This window comes from Poecilia latipinna, unplaced genomic scaffold, assembly GCF_001443285.1.
Source record: "Poecilia latipinna isolate Pla-1442-1.1 unplaced genomic scaffold, P_latipinna-1.0 Scaffold12, whole genome shotgun sequence".
NCBI classification, from domain to species: domain Eukaryota; kingdom Metazoa; phylum Chordata; class Actinopteri; order Cyprinodontiformes; family Poeciliidae; genus Poecilia; species Poecilia latipinna.
In genome coordinates, this window is record NW_015112628.1 from 828,011 (window position 1) to 840,570 (window position 12,560).

A 12,560-nucleotide genomic window follows, 5' to 3' on the forward strand; every position below is an offset into this window, starting at 1 on the left:
AATGCTCCATGGAGCCGTTTTGGCACGGGGAAGTTTGAGGGATGGGTCGAGCTGAAGTTTATGACTGTGCTGACGTCAATGGCATAATTCAAATACTTAAGCAGGCTGCTTGCTCTCGGCCCGCCAGATCCTTTCCTTTGGCTGAGGCTCCGGAAAATGTGAAATGGATTCCCGCTGCGGAACAGAGTGGCTGCTGCAGGCATTAGTGGAGACCGCTGGCCAGACTGAATGTGATGGATCAGCTCGGTTCTGACCGTCAGGCGCGCAGCAAAGCGTCTGCTCAGCTGTCTGTATGTGAAACAATCCATTCATATGTTGTCTATGAAAACCCGTTTACAGGAACTCTTTAAAAACAATAAATTGTGTATCGTGTTTCTATATTTGAACTTTCATTTGAAAAAAATAATAAAAAGGTTCAAATAGCAGAATGAAGCTATTTTTCTTCCCAGAATTAAGAAATTGTTCATATTTATTTAAACACTGACGCAGAGAAGCATCTGTTGCACTGTGATGAGGCCTACTTCGTGTTGGTCGTGTGCCATCCTAAGCAACCATTCCCTGAGTTAAAAAGCAATTGTGATTTTGAAAAATCTGTTTTCAATTTCACCACATGCACTGAGACCCGACTAAAGCCTCACATGTAAATTCAAAAACGACTTGAACAGCACCTATGTGACAACATGAAGTAGGTTGATGGATCTTAAAAAGCATCAAGTGAAATTAAAGAACCAAAGCCGCAGATATCTCAGTGAATCACAGTAACAGATAATACCTACAAATGTTTTCACAATGAATCAAAAAACATTCAGTCCCTGGCAGTTTTCTACTGGATCTTATTATGGTAAATGAAAACTATGCAGAATTATTATAGCACCTAAAACACTGATTTGGATTGCATTCATTTCATCTTTACCTGTCCAGAGCTTTAAATCAACTTTTATTCCCGTATTGGACAGTGGAATATAGGGTGAACTGAATCACGCTAACCCTACACAATATTATTTTTCTTTTTGTTTGTTTAAAAATTTCTTGAGGTCTAAAAATGGGGGATGTTTGCTCCCCAACTTTTAGAACCTTTGAGGATCTCAAGAAATTATTCAACTACTCAGAACTCTGTTTCTCTCTTTAATTATGGCAAATTCTGATGCAAAATTCTCAAGTGTTCGACAACTGTTAAATGAATCGCCACACAAACCTACTTTGTAGAAGGATAAGATCATTCCTACTTAAAAGAGTACTTATAATTTGTCATGCCTCTAAAACCAACTGTTGTATGTCCTTAAAGTATATTTCACTCTAAATATTCCACATGTAGCTTACAGGAAAAACAAAACACTACAACTCAAACTATTGTGTTTTTACATTCTGCAGTTTCAGATGAGCCATTCATAACTTGCTTCAGAGCATGTTTACAAAAAGACACAAAAGATTAATGAGTAATCACCATTGTGTGCGGCCCCACGCCCCGGACAGTTTACGCACAAAGTCAAGTATCGACCTTTACTAAAAATGTTTACCTCTTCATTTCAGTCACTGTCATTTCCTTCAGATCTATCCCTTTTATCCTTAAGTGAAAAAAAGTAAAAAAAAAAATAATAATAATAATAATAATAATATCCTTAATCAATTTGACTTACTTATCAAAAGTATGTAAGGAAAAGAAATTTTATTTCATTATTTAATGCATCAGGGCAGCATGAGAGATTTTCCACCAGATTGGTTTCATTGCTAAAATAAGGTTAAAGGGAGAGTTGGTGTTATGAAACAAAAAGAACAACAACAATAAAAGAAAAGAAACAATAAAAACAATTAGGAACCGGTTGGGTATTTCTTTCCTTAAGCAGAAATCTGTGTGGATGCCAAGTAATTGCGTCACTGCATACGTACGTGTTTTCTGGTAAATGCTCCTCCCTCCGTTGTATTGTGTCTCTTTAAAAAGAATCAAATTAAACGAGGAATGCATTTCAACACAAATGACTGTATTTAGGTATCGGCTCATACTCATGGATTTCTCGACATTGCCCACGTTATTTATCAGTGCAATGCGACCGAAATTTGAGCCATGTGACATTTCTAAGGAAATCTGCAAACAGCAGTGACATGTTTAGATTTAAGCCCCGTTTCAGAAGCACCGGTTGGCAATATGGCTGCACGATAAATCTAGTTTATCGATAGATTGAATTTTTGGTTTCTGAAGATTTTACCTTTTGGAAAAATCCAGTGCACTCCGTGGGGTTCCAGAGTTTGGAGTTACATCAGTTCACCCAACGCGGCAATCTTGTTTGACAAGCGTGTTTAACAGTTTATTATTTAAACTTTGAATTTAAGTCAACTCTACAACGAAATATTAAGGTCAGGCTAAAAAAATCAAATCATGTCACATGAACAGAGCCGTAGTCATACGTGAAAAAATTGTATTATAACGTGAATGAAGTTGTTATTTTTGAAGAATAAAGGAGAAATTTTATGAGAACTCCAACACACACAAAAAAAATTATTATTCAAGCTTTTGAATTGAACTTGAGGTCAGATGTCTTTTTTTTTCCTTCGCCGGATCTCCGAACCACTTCCTGTCTTACTGTTCTACACGCTAACCACTTCAGTAACACTTTATTTGAAGGGGGTTGAATAAAACTGACATGACACTTTCATAAACATGGCATAACACATGTCATGAACATTAATAAGCCTTCATGAATATTTATGACTGTTGTCATAAAGCGTCATTCGGTAAATTATGACACTTTTAATACAAAGTTGACATTATTCAAAATGTCTTTGTTATGACAACTTGACATTAACCAGGAAATCATTACTGTTCAAACTTTACCTTTAATCACATAAAGTTACCTAATTTTTAAAGTGTAATCAGTAATACTTTTATAACAAATTTATATCAGTAATGATTTCTTGGTTAATGTCAAGTTGTCATAACAAAGACATTTTGAATAATGTCAACTTTGTATTAAAAGTGTCATAATTTACCGAATGACGCCTTATGACAACAGTCATAAATATTCATGAAGGCTTATTCATGTTCATGACAGGTGTTTATGACAGTGTCATGTCAGTCTTATTCAACCCCCTTCAAATAAAGTGTTACCACAACTTCAGCTAATAAAATGACAAGTCAAGGATAAAAGATCAGTTGTTTAATTTGGATGAAACAACCGAAGTGCAAAAAAATTGGTATTTATTTATTTGCCTTTTCTTTAAGACTTTAAAGTTGGTGTTCAGGTATTGTCAATAATGTATTCCAATGACACATAATTACACAACAATATTTTCTAACTTTCTGTCAACTTTAAACATTTTTTAACTCTAAAACATGCTGATGGACTGCCCTAGCGTCCCTACCACCAGGCTTAGACGTATGGTTTAGTTGGTAGAGTTGTCTTGCAATCAGAAAGTTGTAGGTTAAATTCCAGCTTTTCCTCATCACAGGTCACTGATCCCCTGGGCCAGGCGATTAACTCAAAGTTGCCCCATTGTGGATGTCGGTGTATAGATGTGTGTGCATCTGAAAGTGTGACTGGGTGAATGTGACTAGAAAAGTACTACAAACCTTCAGTCCATTGATAATTCATAAAGTCAACTGAAACTGATTATGGAGTGAACATGAAAATCTAATTTAACTCAGTGAGGAAGCATTGTTTTATCTGGTGTTGATGTTGGATCAATAGTGGTAGAAACAGAAGGAAGTGGGGCCACAACGTGGTGACCCACATCCTGCACAAGAACTGCTTTAGTGGAAAAGAACCAGCATTTCTTCAATGCTTTATGACATGACTCTGAGCAGGAAAACTAATAATCTGTAATCCCTTGTTTCTCAATTCACTTCTAAAGACTTTCTGCCCACTAATCTTGAGAATGTCGCTTCATCACTTATAGCCAAACATTTCCACTTCTGTCCAGCTGGCATTGTCTCGGAAGTCTTCTGACAAGCATTCGAGTCATTTCCTTCAAAACAAGCCATACTCAGACACCCAGTTGTTTTAAGCCAATTGTTAATGGGCTAACTAAAGCTTTTATCCGAGATGAAGCCCTTAAGACTTTTTGCAATGTCTCTGAACATAAAACGGTCTGATAAATATCTTAAATGCATCTCTGAAGATAATAAGACTCCAAATTGTTGCAAAATACCCGATAACCAGTTACAGACTGACAGGAAGCAAGAACTGACTCTTTCAAATTAGCTTTGGATAAGAAGTGCCATTATGGAATGTCATTTACAGAGGCTACACTTTTCTGATTTTAGGATAAGGGAAAATTGTGGAATGTTTTTAATTCAAAACAATCTTGGAACTAAAAAGGGTCTACATTCATTTTTCCATTTGATATAACTGAGCTAGAAGCTTGGATTCAGGCGATATTGGTTATACGGTATGAGGACATGAAAGGGAACAGCTGCCCAACTTTTTACAATAGAAACAGCTTAACAACACTAGAACCTCATTTCAATGGTAAAACATAAGAAACCAAACCAAACATCAGAACCGGCATGAAATTAGAAAAATAGGGGTTTTGTTTTTAAAAATGTCAATGTTTTTGTTGTGGGGTTTTGTTCTGAGGTTTTTCCCCAGTAAAAACTTACAAGCAACATTTATCTTCACTTTCAATAAACAGCTTAATTTTCCAGCTACTAGCTAGCCAAAGTGCATCAATAATGAAGCTGCCCTGTTGAAATGATTCCATTTCAACAGGGCAAATGGGATCATTTGCCCTGTTTCTCATTGTTTCTCAAACAATAAGAAAACGTTTAATGCATTCAGTTATTTAGAAGGAATTGTTAGATTATTGTCTGTAGTAAAACACACTCATTTAATAGAGACGTATTAAATGAGCAGAGTAAGCTGTTGAACCAGAGAGTAAAAATCAACAAGAATATGGTCACTTGCTATGATGTTTTTGTATTTTTGGTAGCAGACGTTTACGCTGCCCAGACATTTTTAACATGTTCCATTTGGTACTATACTTTTTAAATGGGAAGGTTTCTGCTACAGACCTCATAAAATCTACTAGCAGTCTTCTGTGTAGATAAAAATCTGACACCCACTGAAAAAATGTTGAAGTACAAGTCAATTCAAAGACATAATTAATCCCAGAGGGAACATAGACGTTGTTCTAACTCATACAATTCTCTTCAAAGAGTTGTTGTAGATGCTAATGACGTTGTGGCTGATGAGCTTTCAAAATGTTACACTTTTAAATGTTAGTTTTTATTTATGTCCAATATATTCAGTGATGGAATAAAACTGCATCCACATGCAGAGGTTCGCTAATGAAGCAGGTGAAGGAATTGCTCCAAGTTGTAAAAAGTGGTGAAGCACGCTTGTGTTTTTGCTCCGTAAGGTTTTGAACCAATACAAATCTAATCACAACAATGAAATAAAACACGCTTTATCTCAATGTGTTCTCCAACATTTATATAACTGTGAATCAATTCTGAAGGTTTTAATGATAAAAATGCACTTTATTGCTCTCGCTTAGAATGAATCAGATTAAATACTGTAGAAAACTGAGCGTTATCATGCTATTCAGGTAGAGCATCAGCATGCAGAACCATGCAGGGGTCATGGACATCTGTGTTACACAGGCTTTAGAAAGGTTTTCATTGGAGGATGAATTCTGTCTAGTTTATCACATTTTGTAACATAATGAAGAGCCCGAGTCACGCTGTACATTTTTAGCTAACTCACATTCTAAATAAGCAGCATCAGTAGTCATCAAGGATTAAAAATATGGTGTGAGAGCTGGAAATACATGAGATAAACCTGGCTGGGATGTGAACGAAGTTGAAAAGAAAATTGCACCAATCAGCAACTTTCTATCTGTCAAGATATTAATGAATTAAAGCACCAAGTGCCACACAATTTCTAACATTTTATTTAACGTTGAAGAATGATTAAAAAAACAGTTTATAGAAAAACAGAGCAGCACCTGTAAGATGCACTGAGCAGTCAAATGTATTAATTTGTTCAGGTTCTTGTAACAACTTAAGTCTATGTGTTTTCATATAATGGAGAATATCATTTTCAAATTCACAACTTTTATGACGCTGAAAAAATAAAATCTTATCAAGTATTTCTGGTTTAGTTTCTAGAGACAAGACTGACTTACAAGTAACTTTCATCAGGATATTGGAGCTTGTTTTAAGTCAGTATTTCCTTAATATTGATGAAAATCAACTAATTCCACTGGCAAGTTTTCCATTTATAATGATTGGAAAATGTATTTTTATAAGTAAAAAAAAATTGCCAGTGGAGCTTGTTCTTTTTCATCAATATTTAAGAATTACTGACCTAAAACAATGTCCTAACTTTTGCTGAGAAGTCACTTGTAAGTCACTACACTTGAAATAAGACAAAACTAAGATAACTGCACTAGAAACTATACCCATAATATTTGGTAAGACTTTGTTTTTGCAGCATACTTCAATTAACAAAACAATAAAAAGGGTCAACATGACATACTAGTACACAAAGTATCAGAAAAAAAAGATCAGACTGTGCCTCCCTGACCGCTCTGCAGCTGGTATTGACTGAAACGTTTAACTCCTCAGGCTCTGATTACCTGATTAAAATGTTTATTCGCTGCAATAATTTTTACTCCATGAGCCAGAGGCCGGTCAGTCGTGACAACACTTAGTTCATACGAGTCATAACCTTTTCCTCAATAATTCAATTCTGATGCTTGGAGACGTCAACGTCAAGTTCTGTTTTCCCCACTAAAGTAGAATTTATCGGGGATCATTTGGAGCAAAGCCTCTAATCTGAATCAGTCAGGGAAGAGTGAGTCCTTTGTTGGCTTCCAGTTCACGAGACTGCGTGTGATGGAGCCTGTTAGGAGTTTGGCGAACTGCGACGTGATCCACTAAACCCCACCACCCTCCAATCCTCCCCGCCTCACGTTACAAGAGTAAGATGTTTAACAAGGTGAAAAGCCTGCAGTGACGCATTTGGTGCTGAGCTTATTTTATTGTAACCCCCGATTCTCGTTTGAAGTTTATGAAAGCACTTTCACCCACTGGCCAAGGTCATGTTTCTACTTCTTTTGATAATTTCATTTATCAGCCTCTTGTGCTGTGTCTGACTTGTAGGTTCAGAACTTTAACAGTCTGGAGTTGGGGTGACTTTATGTCATATTTGGATTTTGTTTTAGTCTTTCTTTCAGGCTTACATATTTAAAAAAAAAAAAAAAAAGTATCGAAAGTTTCAACTGAACACACTGGTAACTCAAAAAGACACAAAACAGTATCTTTCCAAGCCAAACAGTTTTGGGGAAAACCCCCCCAAAAACACAGCCCGTTAGTAGAGGACTGAACAGTTTCTTTCCATGCGATAAGTCTAGAAAACATTCGTCTTGGACGGTTATTTTATTTTCCCCACCTTCTATCTCCACAGTGCGTCACGAGCGAGCCTAATGAGACGGTTTGCGGAGACCGTCAGCGATTACTTGAGGAAGGTCAAGGTTTGTGAGGAGCGTGGAGGAAGGACAGTAAGAGATTTCTGCAGCCGCCTTGTGTTTTTTTTTTTTTTTGCCTGCTGCGGGACGCCGCGCGCACGGCCCATCTGTGCAGATAGGGAGTTTAGAGCGCCTGTGTGCAGGCGATTGCTGACGTCAATTGGGCTTGAAGAACCAGTACAGCAGGAACCAATAATCTATTCCAGCCTCCCTTCCTCGCTTCTCTTTCCCGTATTTCACATAAACACGATTTGACTTCGAAACCGATTCTTATTCTGCAGTCTCATCCGCATGCTTGCCGTTTTTGATAGTGCATGGGATTTTTGGTATTGCTTTCATTGAATAATAATCTTTTGCATTAATAACTCGGGAGATTAATTTGCATGTACGATGCATGCAGATTGTGAATACAGTGTACTTGTAGTAATTAAGAATGGTGAGAGTTTTTTTTTTGTTTTTTTTTTGCAAACATTGAAATAGGCCTGAAGTGAACATTCTTGCAATTTTAGCTTTTTCCCTTCTAATTTAGTCAGTGATTTTTTTCCTAGTATTTAACTTGTTTTGTCTTGTTAAATGTACACCTGTGTTTTTAACATCTGTTTTTAAACTACATTTTTCACACAAAATGCACAACACAAATAAATCTGTGTAGTGCACCATTCATCTAGTGTAACATAAGAACTTCTTTTCCAGATTGCAGATTTTGATGCCATTTTTACTCTTTAAACTCTTCTTGTTAAAAGTTTACAGTAATAATGAGCAGGAAGATAAAAATAATGTTGTGTCTTTAATGATTTATTATTTCCATTCGGATGTTGAATCGAGAAAGACTGCCATAGACTGAGAAGGTGCAACCAGGAACAGAAACACTTACTCCAATCCTGTGGACTCAGTACCAACTGTGAAGCATGGTGGTGGTGTCATGAAAGACTGCAACTCCCAATTCTTCAAATTAGCAGGTATGGGTGAAACTTGAACGTTGAGGTTTGCCATGGAAACATTTTCAACCTCAGATAAACTTACTAACTTTACTTGACTATAATTCAAGAAAGCTACACATCATCTCAAGAGCAGAAAAAAATATTTAGCCAGAATTTTACCTACCAGGGGGGGTGCTTTCCCCCCCCCCTGCCAATGTACCCAGATATTACTGTGGTTGTATGAAATTAACCTCGGTGGATAAGTGAAATTGCACCAATTCAAACTCGTGCACCAATTTCTCTGTTTCAAAATCCTTTGAGACTGTTTGTTCCAGTTTGTTTGAACTGGATGATGAGCCAGAAATTAACAGTGTGAAGTTAATCAGGAGTAGCTGAACCCAACTTGGAAGCTGTTAGAACTAGTAGGACAAGATTCATGCATGTGTAGACAACACCTCATTTTATGACAGAGATATTTCCCAGGCAAATCACAAGCTGGGAACTTGGCTCTCTCCCTGAGGTGTAAAAAGAAGGCCAACAAAACGCTCAGAGTTTCTAATAAAAAAGGTTTTAAATACATAAATGTGGAACGTCAAGCTCTTTAAACAGAGTTTATAACATTGAAAGCATATTTTTGAGCACAATGAGGTTCCTTTACTTTGTTCTTGGGCCTGTTAAATTTTTTTAAGCAAGAAGTGACAGATTAAAGAGTTTGCTGCAGGTATAATCAAGTATGCAAATTCACTGAGAGCATTTTGTTTGTGACAGAAAGTGCACTTACCTGAGAGACAGACTTTGGTGACCGAAGGCTGATTTGCAGCAGGAGACCTCCTGTAACAAGAAAATAGATAAGAATCCTATGAAATATTTAGTAAGAGGCTTTTTTTTTATTTAAAACTCACAGGTAATCAAGAATGGCTCAATACAAATGGCCGATGCAAAAGCACGTTGTACTTCAGTTACACCAAAAACTCCCCATGCAACAAAACATGAAGAAAACTAACCCAGATATAGGTTTACAGGCGAAATATTATGCTTCCTTGAATAGGTTAGAATATATCTATGACCTATTCAAAACATGTTCATTATATATTTTGCACAAAACCATTCTCAGAGAATGAACATTTGGTCTGTTCAGTTCAGCCTATTTTTAACTTTTTTCACAATGAGTTGTTGTCACTTTCAATCCAAATAAGCTGCTGCTGGCCACGACCCCCAACTCAACGTTTGCACTCAAACAAATGCACATCCATCCGTCCGTCCATCCATCCATTTTCTAACAGTCTTGTCCCTTGGTGGGGTCGGGAGGGCACTAGTTTTCTTATTCTAGTGCTAAATGACACTAAAAGTACTTTACCCCTATTCTAACATACAGTATGCTGTCATTACCGCCTATATTACTTCTATAGGTTGTTTTTTGATGGGGGGACGGGGGATGGGGGGTAAAAAAAGAAAAAGAAAGATTTAGAAAAGTGTTTCTTATGCCTAAATCTGTGGTTCTGTAATCATGTTATGTATTGGTATATATGCACACAACTTTACATTTGTGTCTGCCTGATAATGTAATTTTTAAATATTAAATCAGAAGACCTACTGGTAATCAGTTACTTGGTACTTAAATGGTTTTTATTATAATATACTTTGTTTGTCTTGAGTAATTTCTTGGATGTTTACATTTTACTTTTACTTGAGTAAAACTTTTGTATACTCTACCCACCTTTGATTATTTGTGTATATTGATGCCAACACTAGACTGTCAGAATAAAACACACCAATAAGCACTAGTTGGATGTCAGTGTGTCTCAATTTAAGTCCAAAATTCTGCCAAGATAAACAATCAGAAACTTAAAGTGTTCATATCTTCCACCTCTTTGCACAAATAAGTTCTGTGCGTCCACCACTGACACTCTCCATGACTGCAGAGTCATTGGAGTGTATCTACATGACATAGTTGCCATTTCTGCAAAGGTGAAACAACCAACAGCAGTTGCTGAGCCTGCGTTGCTCCAGGGGTGCTAAACGTTGGGGCTTGAGGCTTAGCAAGATGTCACAAGTTGCTGCAATGAGTGTGAACCTGTTGCTGTCAGCATGACTGTGTCTAGTTTAAAACCCTGGAATATGAGGATGAGTGTTTTAAGAGTAAGACTGTCTATGTTTGAGGCTCTTGTTTCGGCTCTCTGGTTGCCTGATACGGAGTCAGACTGCTGGTCCGGGTGGCTGACACTCAGTTGACAACAGCCTGTAAGCATCACCATTCACTATTTTCTGGCGAATCTCAACTGGGTTGATCATTTCTAGATAAAAATATCTGGCCTGCTCAAACCTGACCTGGATTGTGCTGAAAAGAGGTTCTTTAAAAATTCAATTTGAGGTTTATTCTATTTGTGAAAACACACAAAAGGGTCATGGACAATATTTTCTACAATCAAGACCACTTTGAATAATTTGCATCTATAGTTATCAATCACCCAGGCGGTTGTAGTCATCCACCCTAATTTTCTAAATGTTGTAGCAGGGAAGACGGGCTGCATTATGTTTACACAGAAGAGAGAACATGGTGCTGCTTGTTCGGTCCAGGTTACACTGGAAGACATCCGAAAATAACTTTTTTTTAAAACAAAGATTTGTGATCTTGACCTGCAATCTGCTTAATCCCTCAATATTTTCATATACATTTAGATATTTTCATATTTGTGAAGGACAGTTGTATGCCTGTTCCTGTTTTTCCTTTTTATGACTCTGCAGTTTTGTCCGATCATATCGAAAAAAACATTTGCCTACTTGATGTTCAACAAACATGTAGAACGTATGTAAAACTTGCTGTGTAACAAATCATGTAAAAGAAAGTGTTGCTCTCTCTCCCTCTTCGTGGCGTCTTGCTTTTCAGTGACCATGTTTGTCGTCAAAGCAGAAAAGGCTAAACAGCTGCTCTCTGGATTCTCCGAACCCGTCACAGGCCTACAGTGACCCTCCTCCCTGAGGTTGCATTGACACACTGTGCACCTCTGGTCAAGATGATGCAACTGCTCAGACAAATGACAGATCAGATCGAACCATCAAGACATAAAATGGGGCAAACACCTCCGTCACAAAAAAAAAATAAATAAAAGCTCCCTGTGGTTTGTAGGGATTTTATTTCTGCACATCACTGAAAATATGAAGGATTTAACAAATCAATTTGTAACCTAACTTCAGCATTAATGTTTATGGTGCTTTGGCGCCTCCTGGGGAAACAAATTGGCATGCCGAGTTCTGTCAGGTAAACATGAAGCATTTTTAAGAGCTACATTTTTCAGCTCATTTTCTACACAAAATAGAAAAATAAGTATTTTAAATAGCTTTCAATTACATCCAAACAGACCAAGTATTTACCAAGGATTTTTGGTCTAATTTCTAGTGTACCTGAAGTCAAAATAACTTGCAGGTAACTTTTCAGTAAATAATTTGAGCTTGTTTTAAATCAATAATTCCTTAGTATTGATGAAAAAGTATGAGTTATAAGTGAAATAATCTGTCAGTGGAACAAAACATTTCTCCTCATCACATAGGAATAATATCTTGTTCCATTGGCAAATTATAACTAGTACTTTTCCATCACTATTAAGGCATTAGTGACTTGAAACAAGCTCCTGTATTTTGCTGAAAGGATACTTGCAAATTAGTTTTGTCTTATTTCAAGTGCACTAAGATACTAGAAACTAGACCAAAAATAATTTGTAAGATATTTTGTTTTTGCAGTGAGCCATTTTAGAACATAAAACCAACAACAAAATAAATATACTTACTTATTAGACACACATTGTATATTTGTCAAGGTGGTGAAATTGTTCCTAACAGTTCGTAGGCTTGCCAGAACCTAAAAACATGAAAACAAAAATTAATACAAAGAGGTAGACACCACCAAATCTATAAAAACAAGCAAATAAACAAACTTAATTTATTCCGGAAAGGCAAATTACATAGTAAGAATGTAAGGAATGCAAGCAGAGTTTAGAATAGTCAAGAAAGTTTGTCTGGTCTTATTTTAAAAAATGTAAATGTATTAACATTGTCTTTTAATACAATCTTATGGAATACATGCAGACCCCCACACACATAAAATAATTTTAACTTTAAGAAATTTAGACTGAATATTTGATGTGAGTTGCACAGGGTGAAGAAAGAAAAGATTTTGTT

General features: G+C 36.6%; 1 protein-coding gene across 3 annotated transcripts in view; it reads right to left on the reverse strand.

Annotated features, from left to right (window-relative positions):
* Positions 1-12,560, reverse strand: part of LOC106946583 (cAMP-specific 3',5'-cyclic phosphodiesterase 4B-like) — a 63,022-nt gene that overhangs the window by 20,535 nt on the left and 29,927 nt on the right. For all 3 annotated transcript variants that reach the window (XM_015031012.1, XM_015031017.1, XM_015031023.1), the window contains 2 exons: positions 12,170-12,240; positions 9,166-9,215 (listed from right to left, as the gene is read on the reverse strand). In XM_015031012.1, coding sequence (XP_014886498.1) covers positions 9,166-9,215; positions 12,170-12,240 — 121 coding nt within the window. The remainder of the gene's footprint in view (positions 1-9,165; positions 9,216-12,169; positions 12,241-12,560) is intronic.